The sequence below is a fragment of the Grammomys surdaster genome, unplaced genomic scaffold (genome assembly GCF_004785775.1).
Source record: "Grammomys surdaster isolate TR1022 unplaced genomic scaffold, NIH_TR_1.0 97, whole genome shotgun sequence".
NCBI classification, from domain to species: domain Eukaryota; kingdom Metazoa; phylum Chordata; class Mammalia; order Rodentia; family Muridae; genus Grammomys; species Grammomys surdaster.
This window is the reverse complement of record NW_021604576.1, coordinates 2,240,521-2,258,368: the sequence shown is the minus strand read 5'-3', so window position 1 is coordinate 2,258,368 and position 17,848 is coordinate 2,240,521. Positions and strand designations below refer to the sequence as shown.

At 36.1% G+C, this 17,848-nt stretch overlaps 1 protein-coding gene across 1 annotated transcript in view; it reads left to right on the top strand.

Annotated features, from left to right (window-relative positions):
* Lrrc69 (leucine rich repeat containing 69) overlaps positions 1 to 17,848 on the top strand; it is a 116,270-nt gene that overhangs the window by 72,741 nt on the left and 25,681 nt on the right. Inside the window, exons 6-7 of the mRNA XM_028779831.1 lie at positions 1,917 to 2,018; positions 6,712 to 6,891. Coding sequence (XP_028635664.1) covers positions 1,917 to 2,018; positions 6,712 to 6,891 — 282 coding nt within the window. The remainder of the gene's footprint in view (positions 1 to 1,916; positions 2,019 to 6,711; positions 6,892 to 17,848) is intronic.

The window sequence follows — 17,848 nt, the reverse complement described above, 5'->3', positions numbered from 1 at the left end:
TGGCTGTGGGTGTCTGTATCTGTCTGAGTTAGCTGCTGGGTGGAGCTCTCAGAAGACAGCCATGCTAGACTCCTGTCATGCATGTCCTTTTGGGACTAAGTTGCCTCACTCAGGATGATATTCTCATGATCCATCTGTTTGCCTGCAAAATTCATGATATCTTTGTTTTTAATGGCTGAATAGTATTTCATTGTGTAGCTGTACCACATTTTCTCTATCCATTCTTCAGTTGAGGGACATTTAGGTTGTTTCTAGTTTCCGGCTATTACAAATAAGACTGCTATGAACATAGTTGAACAAGTATCTTTGTGGGATGATTCTCCACCTTATCTTTTGAGAGAGGATCTTTCACTGAACCTGCAGCACAATCTAAACTGGCTTGTCTAGATTTTCACATCTATGTTTTCCTTGTTCTAAGCTTACAGGTATATAATTTTGTGACTGCTTTTCTGTGTAGGCACTGAATATCAAAACTCAGATTCTCATGCTTGTTTACAAGTACTTTACCTACATAGTCTTGTCTTCAACTCCTCTTTTAAAATGACTATGAGTTTATGTACAAGTATGAGTTGCTATTTACTACGACAGAAAGAAATAAAAAACAATGGTTGTGTAAAAAAAATTAGAGAAAATACATTCTATTTTTGATTTTCTCACACCCAGCACCACCTTGTGACTGACATTGACTCCAACTCTAAACGTAGCTCCTTTGCAATGAATAATGCTTGAAGCTGAATAGAGAAGGTTGGAATGTCTTTGGTGTGGCCAGGATTCAGTCTGATAGAAAGAGGCCTTGTGTTCTTCATCTAAAAATCTTACATATATTATACAAACTTTACTATAACATTCAAATTTTAATAACATCATTCCCCAGAAAGATGTATTAAATCAATTATTTTTAATTAGACTAATGATTGCTATCTTTCAAATCCTTAGCTTGAAATGACATAAGTCTCTCATTCTTCCATATATTTCATGAAATGCTGTGGTGTGACTGAGCCAGCTTATTCTGGCTCATGACAGTTGATTTTTCTTTTCAGCTCTACAGCCAGTGAATTGAATCAGCTGTAGCAGGGGTGTTTATGCTTTAGCTTCAAGACACACTATTAATCCTGGCTCCCCTCCCTTCTCTCCTCTCTTCCAGTCATTTGCACTCAGCTGAGAACCCCTTCTCTTCACCACTCTCCTTTCCCACCCCGCTTTGCTTTTCTACTTACTAGAGTACCTCTGAAGACCTGCTTTCTTTCTTGCTTTTTTCCCCCTAGAGATTTAGTTTCTGAGAAGTAGCTCTTTACATTATAGGTTCTAGCGAAGGCAAACTAGACAGACTATGAACACAAAGGTATTTCTTATTGTCTATTTCAGTGGTACATTCCAGTAGGATTTGGACTTTCTTTATAGATTAGGTATCCCTGTGAACACTCCGCTTCCCCAAAGCTTTATGCTGTTTTGTTTTGCAGTGCTGAGGCTTGGTCACAAGGTCTTGCTTGGCAGTCACTGTACTACTGAGCCATGGCCACCTCCTTCTGTTGTCATTTTTCTTCTTCATAACAGTTTATGATGAGATATTTAGGTTTCTCATGTCTTCATTAAGCAAAAATTGATTTTGAGGCATTAGTTAATATGTTTTAGAATTGTTTTCATCATGCTTGGTTTTCTAATACATACTACAAATGTTTCCAGAATTTGATTTAGTAAACCTTACTTTGTTATTGACTCTTTCGGTAACTTAAACACGATTCCTTGGCTATTCAATAGGGAGGTATGACCAGTGACTTAAATACTCTTAATGTTTCTAGCAAATAGAATGTCTCCTATTCATAAAATACTAGTGTAGAATGTATATCCTAAATTATAACGAACGTTAAGAAGTAAAGTCTACTGTCTTGTTTGCAAAAGATTTTTTCTTTTACCAGTTTCAGGATCTAAGGCTGAGAGAGTTCTACTGTGAGGGAAACCCACTCTTCCTGAAGAGGCCAGTTTTTGCTCCACAACCTAAGGACCTCTGGACCCTACGGGTGACAGTTTAGCTCATAAGCATGCACCTTCATACTAAACACGTGGTTTAAGATGTAAAGCATTTTGGACAATTCTGTAAATGTGTAACACTGGCTCATAAAGGATGCAGATCCTCCATATAAATTTTTTTTTTGAGTTGCTCACAGAATTCAGAGTAACCTGTGCGATTTCCAGACTGACTCAACAACACAGAGAAGTGGAAAAGTTTTGCTGGATGAAAAGAAAAAGAGAAATTAATTTTACTTTAGCATTCTAGATATTGTTTTTTCTGCTAGTGGGGTTTTTATTGCTTCAGCTTCATTTCACTTGTCGCCTGGTTGTGATCTGGAAGTCATCGTGTCTACTTTGGCAAATCTAGTTAACGAAACCAAAGGAAGGATTAAGGAAGCAGATGAGGGACTCCTCTGCTCCCAGCCAAGATCAAAAGCACAGGACCTCCCACAGTTGACCATGAGTCTCGAGCATGAAGTTTGATTTACCAGTTTTGTTTGGACCTAAAGCTGAACATACAAGATTGTTTCAGATAGAAATTAGTTTTACTGCTTTTAAAATGGTTTTCTTACCATGAGAGCAATATAGATGTATGTATAGGAATATCTAAAAGCCAGACAATGTCAGTGGGTGAAAGAACTGAGAAATGTAGTTAGCAAGGCATTACTACTCTCCCCTATGACTCTTTTGTGTATTTAGAATATATTTTAAGATGAATTAATACTCTGTATGCTACTTAGAGACTCGGGTTTTTAGTCCTTTTTTGGTGAATGTCTTTTTAATCAGATTAAAAACAACATACCTGTTTAAATGAATGTATGCTATTCTGTTACATCATAAATATTTTAACTATTTTCTCATTGTTAGATGTTTAGATCATTAAAATCATCTAAATTTTTTGACTTTACAAATGGGGCCTTTCTAGTAAATAACACAATCTTAAGGTTCACAGTATAATCAAATATCTTGCACCAGAGGCTAAACTGACCATATCCATAGGAAATTTCTCTCGTGTCTATATTATCTCTATGAATAAAAAGTGTAGGGGAAAAGAACTGGTTTCTCTGAAGATCAGCTCTTTTCAAATTCCTTTCTGGAGATTATTTTCTTAAATGTCATTATTTCCTGCTCCTGTATAGAAAAATTATATTGAAATTTAAATTGATTAAAATAATTTAAAATGGTCACATTTCTTTTAAGCAACCTCAGCTTGTTCTTTTTTCCCCCTCCTGTATCAAGCATATCAGAATAATGATTCTAGCTACTTATTGTAAGGTTTCTGTGGACAGGTACTGTGCTCATGAACAAGGTAGTTGTTTGATAACCATCAAGAGGTAGGTATCTTTATTGTACTCTTTTATAGATAAACTAAGTCCCAGAAAGTCTAACTAACTTGCTCACAGTCACAAAGATAGTTTTGTGGCTTGGGTGTTGATACTTAATTTCTACGGTTGACTTTTAGACCACACACTGCAATGTTACCAAAGATCCAGAAGGTTCTTGGGATAGAAGACGAGGTTCTTGATTGTAGAGGAGGCAGGCTGAATATTTAATCTGATGTGGTAACTTTATTTCAGAGAGAACTCTAAGACTAATAGAACAGCACTTCTCTCTTTTAATTTTCAAAATTTTAATGTGGAGTACAGAGTTAATTTTATGTATATATCATCAATAAATGCATGCATGAATAGATATTTAGGCTAGATATATAGTATAAATGACTAGTTTTACTTATAATATATAGTAATTATATAATATAATGTATATTATATAATAATATATATAATATTTAGGTGGTTTTCAAAGTACTTGTATGATTTTTTTTCCCAGAATGGTGACTCAAACTGACTATATATTTCTAGGTCATTTCTAGTAGACATTTGGTTAACATTGTTGGTTAGCAATTAAACTAAACTTTGGATTTCAATGGGCCATAGGGCTTTGAAACTCCCTTTGCCTTATTAGTGAATTTCTAAAGGATATACTTAGTTGTTTAGATCTGTAATCCTAGCTACATGGGTCCAGGTTCTGTCCGAGGTATGGAGTGACTTCTAAGCTGGCTTGAATGACTTAGCGAGATGGTAAAAAATTAAAAAGTAAAGCAAAGGTTGGGGATATAGTTCAGTGAGAGAGTACTGGCAGTACCAACAAAGGTTTTAAGAACCTTCCCCACTTCAGAAATATCTTCACTACAATTTGATGCCTGTAATTCAGTGCATTGGCAGATGCAGGCCAAATGCCTTGCTAGTATAATTTCAGCTCTGTAAATTCTGTCATAGTGTTAGAAAAACTCTCATTTTACCCATGAGATACTTGGGACCAGATGAATTAAAAACATGTGCAAACAAGGCCATGCAGCCAATACCTTGTTGAACCAGTGTGTGAGACTAACTCTGCACATGATGGACCCCAAGTCCTTGTTTATGATGTCCTGTACCTGCTTCCCATTCAGTCAGCAGCAGTTCATTACATGGTCATTTCCAAGTTCTTTTTTATAATATTTATACTTATATAGATATAGTTTCTTGATTATATAATAGAGTTCAAATGATCATATGTAAAACAATTTAAGAATGGACCTGAATTTATTTTCAATTTATAGTGGAATAGAAATTGGAATACCATATAACTTACATAAAATATTCTAACAAAATAGCATATAAGTGATTCAAACTGAACTACTTGTTTATCTGTAAAAGATTTCTTAAATTGAAAATGCCACTGCAATGATGCCATAATTACATGCTATAGTTTTAGAAAAATTTACAAAATGTATCTCTAAGAAGTGTTCTAGAAGATATTATTGGTTATATCAACAGTATCTTTCTGTGTTTATCCAAATTTCCAAGTAAAAGCTTTAATTTTCAATGACATTATTCTTCTAAAGTAATATATTGGCTTCAAGGAGAACATAAATAATGACTGATATATTAGTTGTCAAACAATGCATTGAAATCAACAAACATGTTTGGGTCAAGAAGTCATAAATGGTAAAAGCAATTATATTGCTTAATTTATGTGTCTGTGTATTCCATAAAATTCTTTTGTTTCTGTTTGAAAAATGAGTCCTTGTCTATGAGTTTTCTGCATACTAGAGCTAGCCCCAATTTGTCTAATTAGCTAATAGCATACCTCTAAAACAAGCATTTTAGCTTGAATTACAAACTGCTCCTCAGAAACAGAGAAAAGGTGACAGTAAGCATCTGATGGTGGAACTCATGATAGTGTTAGTGCTTTCAGATTTATTCCCTCTGTTTACCTTGGCCATTGCCCCACTCAGAAGGTTCTGCACATATGCAAGATGCTTTGCTGTTTGATAGCGGTCTTTTAAGATGCTCGTTGACTGGGAAGCATGGGTATAACAAGGAGCAGGCCTACAGAAATACATAGGAATTCTATGTTCTTGAAAAATTTAAAGACTTCAATTAGCATGGATTAGGGGGAGATTTTTGTACATATTGATATGTATAGATTCCCAATAATGACTTACAGAACCTGATACGGGCTATTAGGAAACCCTTCATTTTGGGCAGGAAAATCTGTCCCAAATAAGTTGTCCTCATATACTGTTTACATTTCAAGCAGAGTCTGTGTAATATTTATACAAGACTGCCATGCTATATAAACACACATTGCTTCATAAACACAAGCATTGTTTTTGCCATGCTGACATGCTGGATTTGGGCACTGCTGGGCAGTGAGGCAAATGCCTGTTTTCTTGGCTAGGTCAGTGAAGACTGAAGTTTATATAGCGTATGCTGTGCTTTACTTGAGTTGATGATTTTGGTGGTACAGGTGTAAGGCAACTTCTTTTTCTTTATTACCTTTTGATTATTTAGTGTTATCATTTGTATTAGTTAGTCAAATTTCATGTAGATCAGCATGGTGATGCTTACCAAAGATTTACAGTAGCGATTACCTCACAGATTCTAATGCTCCCTTTTTTTTATTGGATATTTTATTTACATTTCAGATGTGATCCCCTTTCCCCATTTCCCTCCCACCCAGGAACCCCCTATCCTATCCCCCCTCCTCCTGCTTCTGTGAGGATGTGCTCCACCTACTCGCCCACACTGGGGAATCCAGCCTTCACTAGACCAAGGACTTTCTCTCCTACCTATGCCCGAAATGCCATCCTCTACTACATATACAGCTGGGGCCATGGGTCCCTCCCTAAGTGCTCCTAGGCTGGTGGTTTAGACCCTGGAAGCTCTGGTTGGTTGGTATTGTTGCTTTCCCCATGGGGCCACAAACCCTAATGCTCCTGCAGATTTGACTGCATTGTGAGCTATAGTTTAGATAGGAAGAATTTACAGCCTAGTAAATACGACTGAATGTTTTTGAGTCCAGTTTGAATGTCTGGGTGGCCCCTGCTTATTGTACTGAGAATTACAAAAAAATGAGTAAAATGACACCTAATTTTATTAAACAGATAATGTAAATTTATTATGACTTGGAGTTTGATATTTAAGAGACATAAATATGGTAGAAGGTACCTACTTTTCTTGTATGTGTGAAAGACACTTTTTTTTTTGCAGTGGCAGCCACATGCAAGTCATATGTATAAGTCATTATATAGTGCTGTAGAATCTTTGATTAATAAAAATAAAGAATTAAACATGATTTTGAACTAATGAAATAGGAATTAATGTATAGAATTAGAATTACTTTGAAGAACTGTTTTTTTTTCTTTTAATTTAGGAAATAGCAGCAAGAATTGTCCTCTCTCTGTTACAAGAAAACAACCCTTTGGTTATGAATGCCATAGAGTCTTACCCCGAGGCCAAGGACAAACTCTCCAAATCGAAAAAATGTGCAATATGCAAAAAACCTTTTTTATCTGAGTGGCTGGAATGTGTTTACTTTGTTGCTCCATCAAAGGTAAACAGTGTGCTTTTTTTGTGAAAATCAGCATAAGGGCTTCTGTGTTTGTCCTTACTAATGATATTTGTACCCAAGGACAGACTTCATTGATAATCTATCACATTCAGAAAACTGTGTTTCTGAATTATTATTCCTTGTTCCATTTGAATTCAAGGTCTTTATCACATTACATATACTCCATCAAAATTCTACAAACACTGGGCATGGCAGCACAAATCTTTGGTTATTTAGCACATGAGGTGCATGGGTTAGAAATTCCCTAGTTCATTTTGAGTTTCAATAGAAATGTAAAAAGCTTACCATGCTTAACTCTCACTATTCTAGAGGCAGTGGGACCTGGGAGAATGGAGCTGAGAAATGAGGCAAACTAAAGTCTTCTGCAATAGCCAACCTGATTCAGAGCATCAGACCATATACACTCTGAGTGCTTATTAAGGTTCCGTGAGTAAAGCTCTCATGAATCCAAGCTGTGTACAATCACATGGACAGTCTGCATGTGGCAAAACATGTTTTTTCATAGAGGCATGTAAAGAGTAGTTTCATTGAATAACAACAAGCAATAAGGAGTAATCTGAAGTAAACTCACTCCTATCTGCTACACCTTGAGGAATCATGAAAACACATTCTAATAACAATTCTGTGTTTTGAGGAAACAGGTCATACAACTCTTGCCTTGTTTTCTGGGAATGTTAAAAAAGCACACAGAATTCTCAAAGGACTCCACTCCAGGACGATGCCACCTGAAGCAATTCTCACTGGGCAGTTCATATAGCTTGTGAGGTAAATTTTACACAAGTGTTTAGAAGACCTCTTTCACTTCAGATGACCAAATAACATTTGAGTTAGGGAGCGTAGTCCTTATCACAACAGTGTTAACTGTTTTGTAGCAGGCGGGCATCTGTAGGCACTATATAAATGTGAACCTTACCTTTAAACTTGGTATAATGTTCTCAGGTTGTAAAATGTATTTCTTATTTTCAGCCACTTAAAAATATTAAAGCACCTGTAGGTCACATGTCCTGAGAAGAGTGGGGACCAGGCAGTACCTGGAGAACCTCAGCTTGCCGACACCTATTGTAACGCACCTGGCATTTGTTCTTGACACTATAACTTCTTGCCTGGCATTGGTGAGCAGTCAGTCATTCCTGGGACAACAGGGTATAATACTTGATGCTAATGTTAACAGATGACAGATGCATTCCCTGCTGTTCTGTAGATGATCATCTGGTGAAGGGAGCAAAACACAAAAACAAATGAACACAAGTGGAAGGAAGTATGAATCATGCCACATTATAACAGAAAAGAGATATGTATGCTTTTAGTTTGTTGGGACTTACGTGACGTTACCACTGAGTAATTTAAACAGAATTTTATTGTCTTGTGGCTCTGGAAGCCAGGGACTCCAATGTCAAGTTGCTCAAGTTGCTTGACAAGAACAGTATATTTTAGTTTTTTGGTTTGCTTTTTTTTTTTTTCTGGATTGTAAAGTATTCTCTTTTACTCTACGACTATTGCCCTTTTAGTGTTAGTAGTTAACTAGGACCTGGGATTACCTAGAAGACAGCTTTCAGACACACCAGTGAGGAATTGTTTAGCCTCTGGCCATGCCTGTAGCGGTGATGCTGACTGTTATTAACTGGGATTTCAAGACACACACTAGAAGTGGGGATCGGGAAAAAAAAAGAAGTGGGACTTGCCATTCCCTGGTCTTGTGCACAAAGACCTATAATGCAGCAAGATCTTTTCCTTATATACATTGTTTCTAAGATATCCATACTGTGACTATCATGAAATTTTCTACAAGGCTCAAAAGACTTTTTGGGGAGTAATTTGGAGAAAATTGGGTAATTTTTTTCCCTTTTTGTCCATCTGTGAACAAATACCACTTGTAGTAGGCATATCCACTTGTGATTAGGAAAAACAAAGGAAATGGGTAATCAGAGACAGAATCCTCAAATCATTTACATTTTTGTTGTTCTCCAGTGACTGTAAATGCCTACAAAAATGCCTACAGAAATCCATGAATTGGTAACATCCATTGCAGTTTGTCTATCTAGGTCAGTGTTGTACTAGAAAGTTTTAGTCTTCAGGGCATTTAGCAAACATTCAAATTATTTATTTACTCGATGTTCATTGTCTATTTCTCCCACTAAAAGACTTCAGTTGTTTCCTAGAAAAAAAAAAGGTCCAAAGCACCCAATGTTAAATATCAAGAGAAAAAAGAGATCATCCCTTGGGAAATGAGGAAATGAGGATAGAAATGTTTGAGATGCGTGTACTATCAGGTCATGTGTGTAACCTATTTGGAAGAGCTCACAGTCTCGCCTGGAATGGATCACTGCAGTCAAAAGAACTATAAAGAGTAAAACTTGCCAAATTACTTAGCAAAAGTTGCCCAAACAGCTTGATTCTCTCTGGCCATGTTCACTACACCTGGGACAACTTGCCTTGTTCATTTTTTACTTGGACAGATTCCTTTACAACATCATCCGATGAACTGTTAGTTTCATTTCAAGACTTTTTTTTTAAATGGCCAGCTAATTAAAATAACCATAGCCAACTCTGTGCTGTCACCTGAAATACCATAGTTAATATCTAAAACACCCCAGGACACTGATGAGAAATCCTAAGTTTAAACAAGTTAGGTAACCTTGCCAAGTTCTCAAAGTTTCCAACTGGAGACCAAGGGGAGAAACTCATGTGTGTTATTTCTTGTACTCAACCTGAAGTAATGAAATAGCTAGTGAACCTAGCCAGTCCTCATTTATTTAATTGACTTTAAGACAATCATGTTGAAGAGCCATTTATTTACTTCCACAAATTCAGTTTCCTCCATTGAATGTATGTATGTATGTATGTATGTATGTATGTATGTATGTATTCCATCATCTGTTGGCAATGTAGAATCCTGGTCTGGAAAGAAATCATATATTCCCAGGAACATCAGAAATTCACAATATATATTTGAGGATGAGCTTCAAAACTTACTGCCTATGTCATCTCAATTTCCTCTTTAAGGATACACTTCCTTGTTTATTCAAAGGCAAAAATAATAGCTCCTGTATCACACCAAGGGTTCAATAGGCTATGCAGATATTGCTTAGCATAGCAGGTACTTAATAATGGAATGACATTATTAGAATTTTTGGTATTGTTGCTGCTGGTGTCTGTTCATTTGGATTTTTTTTTGTTTGTTTGTTTGTTTGAGACAAGATCTTAGTGTGTAGTGCTAGCTGGCTTTATACTTGCCATATAGTTCAGGGTGATCTTGAGGTTCCTGCCATCTTCTTGTGTCAGCCTGCTCAGTGCATCATCATGCCAGACAGTACATAGCTAGATATCCAGATAAGTTGATAGATAAAAGACATGGAAATGTCGGAAGTTTTGAGAAGAGTGGAAAAGAAAATTGTTTGCTTTGTTATGAAGCAACCATTGGTTTTAATCCTATTAAAAGTGAGAAAGTGGGTGAGTGATGTATGTCAGTGTGTGGGCTCTTGCCTAGTGTGTGGTCTCAGTATACTGTCATAGCAAAAAATAAAAATAAAAAAATGAAAAAATTAAACTCACGCTATTAAGTATTCAACAGAGAAGTATATGGTTATCATCTTTATTATGAACTAATTAATCATTATACACAAAATTTTAGGGTATTTAAGATTAAATTTGAAAAATCAAATTGACATCTGAATGCATTTGGCCAGATGCATAATTTGAACTTGTATTATCAGTGCTTCACTGTTTACAGTGTAGAAGTGAGTGTGTGCAAAATACCTGAGGATGATAATGACGTTACCACTATGGTGTTGGTGAATGTGGTGGTTTGAGTAGGACTGGCACACATAGGTTCATATACTTGACTACTTGGTCATTAGGGACTGGTATTAGGTGACAGGGATTAGGAAGTATAGACTTGTAGGAGTAGGTATGGCCTTGTTGGAGGAAGTATGTCACTTGGGTGGCATTTGGAATTTCAAATGCTCAAGCCAGGCCCAGTGTCTCTCTCTCTTCCTGCTGCCTGCCAGTCCACATGCAGAACTCTTAGCTTCTTCTTAGCACCATGTCTACCTGTATTGCTGTCATGCTCCTCTCCATGATGACAATGCTCTAAACCCACGGAGAGTAAGCCAGCCCCAAATAAATGTTTTTCTTTATAAGAGTTGTTGTGGTCATGGTGTCTCTTCACAGTAGTAGAACATTGATTAAGATGGTAAACAATTGCTGTCAGATAGCCTCCAGGTTTATGTAGCTTTTCCACATAAGTGGACTAATATTCTATATAAACTTGTTTGCCTAGAAGCCTCTTTTTCTTTTAATTAAAAACTCAGTTACTTAATTATCCATTCAAGAACTAATCTTGGAGAGTGCGGTCCTTTATAGTAAATACTTCATTATGATTGGACAACATGTTTGATAATGCTAGTGTCTGGCTGCTGTTATGCTACGCTGAATGTTCTTCTTCAAATAGGGTATGCATCAAAAAGTGGGAGACATTGAATTAAAAAAGTCTTTATTCCTGACATGAAGCAGAAAAATAAAAATCAAACAAACCCAAAATTTCAAATCGAAATGGCTTCTGTTCAGGTGAATGTAACATTATGTTATGCTTGCCTTCTAAATTAGTGAAATGGCCAGTTGAAAGTAATGGATAAAATGTATCACTCAACAATGTACTCAATTTGTTTTTTTTCCAAAATATTGTAATTATCTGAGTTGTTAGCCTTTAGAAATTTCAGTTTAATTGCTATTTCAGCAGGAATCTTTGAAATAATAACAGAATTAATCCCGTTTAGTTACTAGTAACTTGGGCCACATTTGATCAAGTAACTTAAATATTCTTGTAAAGTTCTTTCCAAACTCTTGAGTGATCCTGTGCCCAAAATATTCATATGAAGACTTTCATTTTGAATTTTTTCATTAGTTGAATTTAACATTCCCCCAGATTCCTTTAAAGTTGAAGAGTTTAGGCAAGGACTGACTTTGAGCATGAACTCTCAGCCCTGTACTGGATGATGTAATGTTATTAAAACTATCCTCAGAAGAGATTAGTGTGAGGAAGTCTCAGCATAAACGAGTGAAAATGTTCATCTACTTTACGAAAGTAAATGAAACTTTTTCACCTTAGTTTTTAAAATGACAACCTGCCAGGAATGAGACATAATATAATATTACATTTAATAACTTTACCCATTGCTTATAGAGTAAAATCTTACTTTGCTATAAAAAGTTATTACTGTTAAGATACCACTGACATTCATTTATGAAGCTGAGCATTTCAAGTAGTCAGCTGTGGAAATGAACATGGGTCTTAATTCATTTGTGCAGTGGTTAGACAATTGAATGTACATTAGACAGAGAGAAGATCAGAAGGCATCCCATTTCAAATTCTAAATGGTCATGAAAGTAATAAGTAATAAGTGTTTATTGTTCAGAAAATTGAAATGATAATGCATGTTCCATATTACTTTAGTCACAAAATAGCAGAAGACAATTATAGTATAATCAAATCCACACATCGCACTTCAATCTCTCCCACTTCTGAGAACTCTGAATCCCTTTTCCCTTCTAGAGACTTCTCCCATTAGTTCTTAAACTGGTGGCATAGGATTATAACTACATTGGAATCTTTGATTTGTTTCTTGTAAAGGTCTGAAATTGTAGTCAACTTTAGTTTATTCATTCAAGGGTGTTCATTACTGCAAACTTTGAATTTCCCCCAAGAAAGTTAAAGGCATTCATATGCAGCAAAGACTGGTGGGGAGAAGGATCAAAATATAATGGAAAGAAGGCCAGTTAGCTCAGCAGATGGCTGACTCTGTTTTTGATGATGTTGTTTGTTTGTTTCCAGTTTCTTTCCTTATAATAGTCCAAAATATCTTAAAGCAGAACAACCATAAAGAGTGTTATTAAAGAAAGATAATTTTGAGAGTAAAAATGAATATTCTTAATAGCTGGAAAAAAATATCAGGAAACCAGACCTGTCCTTGGCATATGCTGAGGGTTCCTGGATGGGTTAGTTAACTTCAGAGCATAGCAAACAATAGTGCCATCAATACTGGTTTGGAAGACTTAACATTCTGAATATACATCTCAGATTTTAGAAATTGTTTTTAGTCACTCCATATTCAAGAACATACTTTAAGCAGGAAGTTCTTGGTGCTATAATGTAATGAAGCATTACAGGGGACCCGCATAGTTCCCAATTGTTTAAGGTTTGAGTTTAAACTGTAAAGACGTAAAATGCCCTAGTACTAAAAGATAATATTACATGAGGGCCAGAGATCAATCATACAAAAGTTTGAATGAGGATGGTAAAATCATTGCATAATGTCTGTCCTGAAAATTGTCCTGGATACCTTTTCTTAAAAAAGGTGGAATTCAGATATATGACTAAGGAAGCAGAGAGGAAAAGTTAGGACCAGAAAACAGCACAGAAGGAAGAAAAAGTAAAGCAACAGGGTTGATTTGTAGATTTGGGAGGAGGAGACACTATGAATAATTGGTGCCAAATTATATAAACCTGTCAAAGAATAGACTCAGGAGAATGAACTAAGTCTAGTGTGTAGGTAACTACAAGTTAGTGTATATGCTGTGTTCTAGGATTGTTTGGCAGTGTGTGCTAGATTAGTTGAAGCTGAAGAGGAAAGGTGCAAAAAACCATCAAGTGATTGTCTTGTGCAGGAATAATGTGTAGCAGTGGAAATACATGGAGGTGGGAACATCCTGGGGAGGAAGGATGACAAGAAGTGGCAATTATACATGGCAAATGTCTGAGAGGAATGCAAAGGAGTAAGATTCATCCAGAGGAGAGTCTATTCTGGAAGGATAGCCCAAATTTTATCATTGATACGTCAAATTTCAAGTGATATCTACATAATTCAAATAAATGTTTCATTTTACACATGCTGACTGTGAAGAAATATCTACATAATTCAGTTGAGTATGCTTAGTACCAGGTGGAACCAGGATTTCAGTAGCTTTCATCTGTGCATCCCTCCAAGTGTTATGTCATTAGACTACTGTGCATGGTGGTCAAAATTACTTGTTAGTATAGGATGGTTGGAGATGTATTATGACGAACACAAACCTACAATTCAGTGGCCTTGGATTTCAATCCTCTATGGACTATAGCAATGAACATTCTCTAAGTCATTTACTTTCCACTATATGGACTGTTTTCCTCATCTAATCAATTAAAAGATTAAAGCAACAGATCTTCTAGCTCCAGAGTATGTAGATTCCATGGGAAGGAGGCTTTATGGCTTTTGCAAATCCTGTTAATTTGGAACACAAGACCAGTGTTGTGTAAGTGTAGGCTTTTACACCCATGCACCAGTTCTGAAAATAATTACTCTGAGAGTTAACTATGTATGAATAAATGCCTAGACCATGAACTTGGTCATGTTCGTCGACTATCTCATAACTTAAATAACTTGTTCATTCTATTCTATGAATGATATGCATCTGTCTCCTCAAAGCCCTGCTAGAATCTCCTCTTGTACCTGACTCTATCCCAGAATTCTTCTCTCTCTACCAGATCTCTCGTCTCCTATTTCCTGCCTTAGCTCATTAGTCAATCAGCTTTTTATTGATAGGTGATGCTTCCATATAGTACACAAGAGATTCTATATTTCCCCTTCCCCCTCCCCCCCAATCAGAGACCTGAGAATACATGTTACCTGAGTATTCAGGAAGTACAGACAAGCAGCTTCCAAAACTATTAAAATGACAGAGAAAACTGGCTGCCTAGATAGTCTGCCCAAATTTCTCTGTGTTTTAAGAGCATCATCTTTGACCTTATGGCCCAGAATATCTGACAGACTTTTCTGTGAAGCAGGAAATATCAAGGACTGCTTATCCTGTCTTGGCAAAGCTCATCAGTTGACTTCCCTGTATCTCATTTGTCCAGTTCAGACAGCATATTGTAGCAGTTGAAGCAAGGACAGTTTCTTGCTCAGTGGCTAGCTTGCCACATATGAAGCTAAGTCCATAAGGAGGTTCTTTGATGCCCATCATCTTTGAAGTAGAATCGGGGTGCTGTCAGGAGCAGACCTGTCTCATTGTCAGAAGAGCCTTATGTTACTAAAACATCCTTAAATTCCACTTTATGTGGATCTCTGTAGTTTCTGAAGACCACATATATACAGTATACCTGAATAGGTAAATGCTGCTTGTTTTTAGCTATTATTATTTTAGCTATTACTGTGAAAACATTTTACTGTAATCAACTAGACAAGTATCTAACATGATGATGAATTTGAGTATCTGACTGCTAACTTGCATTTCTTAATTATTGTAAACAGTTTGTAATAGCAGCTATCAAGGACTAGAACTTCATATTGTACTTTAAAATGAATTTTAAAACTAAACTGATGTCGGGAGGTGGTGGGACACACCTTTAATCCCAGCACTTGGGAGGAAGTGGCAGGCGGATTTCTGAGTTTGAGAGTTCGAGGCCAGCCTGGTGTACAGAGTGAGTTCCGGGACAGCCAGGGCTACACAGAGAAACCCTGTCTCAAAAAAAACCAAAAAAAAAAAAAAAACTAAAACAAAAAAACCCCAAAAAACTGAAACATATACACATGCATAAAATATAACCTTAACTGTGTCAGTGTGCAAAATTCTATATCATTGTATGATTTTTGACTAGTGATAGATCTATAGTTTAAGGGTAGATTCAATATTTTACCCTTTATTGCTATTATTCCTCCATTAATCTTATTTACTCTTTTTTCCTTTCATCCCTATCCGTCTCTTTTCCCCTAACACTTGATAGAATAGAAAGGATAGAGGAAAGAAGAAGATAGAGAAAAGAAATCCCTGATTCTAATCTCCTTTACTTTGTTTCCTCCCTGCCCAAGACCATAACTACTTGCAACCAACCCTTTTTAAATGATGGCAAACATCCATCATATATTGATGACCAGAAACTATTTACCACACTCTTGGGATTGGGGGTGTTGCTCTCTTAATATTGCTTTCTGCTGATTGGCGGCATCATTTTTTTTTTGTAGGTTCAAAGAAAACTGGGATATTGGTTACTCTTAAGAAAACTAACTGTAATATTTGCTGTCCAATCTCTGTGTGCTGAGAAAGTTCAGGGCTCAACTGAAGTCTTGACTGGACCAATTAGCTAGCCATTTTTAAATTTCCTGGATGTAGATTTTTGAGGAAAAAGCATCGAGGCAGTCTGAGGTAGGTTCATGCAGAAAGCTGGAACAAATATGTTCCATATTTCAGCATTCTTCTCAGCATCCCCGGGGTTGAATCTTGTCAGGGCCTTTTAAACTTCGTTGGTGTGTATAAATATATAAACTTTCACAAGTAATATACATTTCTGTATTAATATATGTACAAAATGTATACATTTGTGTATTAATATATGTATGGAATATGCAATGTGCACAATTCAGTTAAAGATGATTCTTTCCTGTCTGTTAGAGCAGGTAAGGCATCTGTCTTTCTTGATAGGTTAGTTTGGACTGTATAATAAATTGTAATATAAATTTCTATCATGCTGTTTGAAAGGATGGCATGATAAGTCCAGAGAATTTTGTATCAAGATTTATTGGCTATCTATAGCTAAAGTTTCACTGGAGACATTTTTATTGTCTCAGGCAGTTTCAGAGCTATTCTCACATAGAGGGATCAGCAATATAAGTTACCTGTTTGTTGGTCTTTATGATTTATTTATGTTTGCAGTCAAGATCTTCAAGGGGTCTTCCCTGTTAAATCTAATTTTTATCAATTTGGAAGGAATCACTCACAGATTTTCTTCTCCTGTTGAAACAAACAAAGGCAAAAATCTCACTCCCAAAATAACACATTTCCTTCTTTCAGTTCTGAGGTTAGGATATCCTTAACATAAACAGGCTGATATAGTTCAACAGTTTTTTTTTTTCATAACCCAGCGTCTCTCACAGCTTTGTTATCTGTCTCATTGATATTTGAAAACTTTAAAGTCAATAAACTATTATTTAATCTATCTCTGGGAGATCTCAAATTCCCCTTCTGTTCTATGAGCATTTCCTTTTATAATTGCTTGACCTGTAGATTGTAAGAATTACCTATAACAAGTTTTATTCCATAATGTCTCACAGTTGTTATATTCTAATGGATACATACGTTGAAGTATCAGAAACTTCAATCTGCAAAGGCATTTTCTAGGTAACCACTGTCTCTAATATTCAATCTCTGAATCAGCTTTTTCAGAATTTAAAGCAAAAGCCCATTGGAATTCTGAGGATGTATCAATGGTATGGTGTGTTAACTTGTGTACATATCCTAAACTCTACAAAGTGAGACATATAATTTGCTGTTTTGTGTTTTTTTAACTTTTCATTCTTTTTTAATTAAATTCTTTTTCATGCAATATATTTTCTTCTCTTATCCCTTCCCTAATCTCCTCCAAGATCCTCTCTACCTCCCAGACTACTCAACTCCATGATCTTTCTCTCTCAAAAATAAAAGCAATAAAAAATAACTTTGACAAAAATTCCAAGACAAAACAAGATGAAACAATACACACGCATATGTACACACACTGACACACACGTGCACACGTGCACATGGGTACACACGCACACATGCATATGCTTTGCACACATATACAATATGGAATTCATTTTGTGTTGCCCAACTACTACTGGACTGGGACCTGCCCTGGAGTATTGTTGATATACCTGCTCACATTCTGGTTAGCCTCATAACATTTATTCTGCTGGTGCACTAATATAGCTTACAGGCAGGTCTCTGTTTTAGGTCTCATGTGTTGCTAGGTAATATTGATATTTACCTTTCTACTCTGCATGCTACAATATGCAGAATAACTTTTAGCACCACAAATATTTATCAGTAGGGGTGAAGGTACCAGCTCCAGTTCTCCATGTTCAATGACATAAGTAAATGTTGTCTTATGTAATAGAGCCTTATCATCATGTGGTGGAGAGCAGCCAAT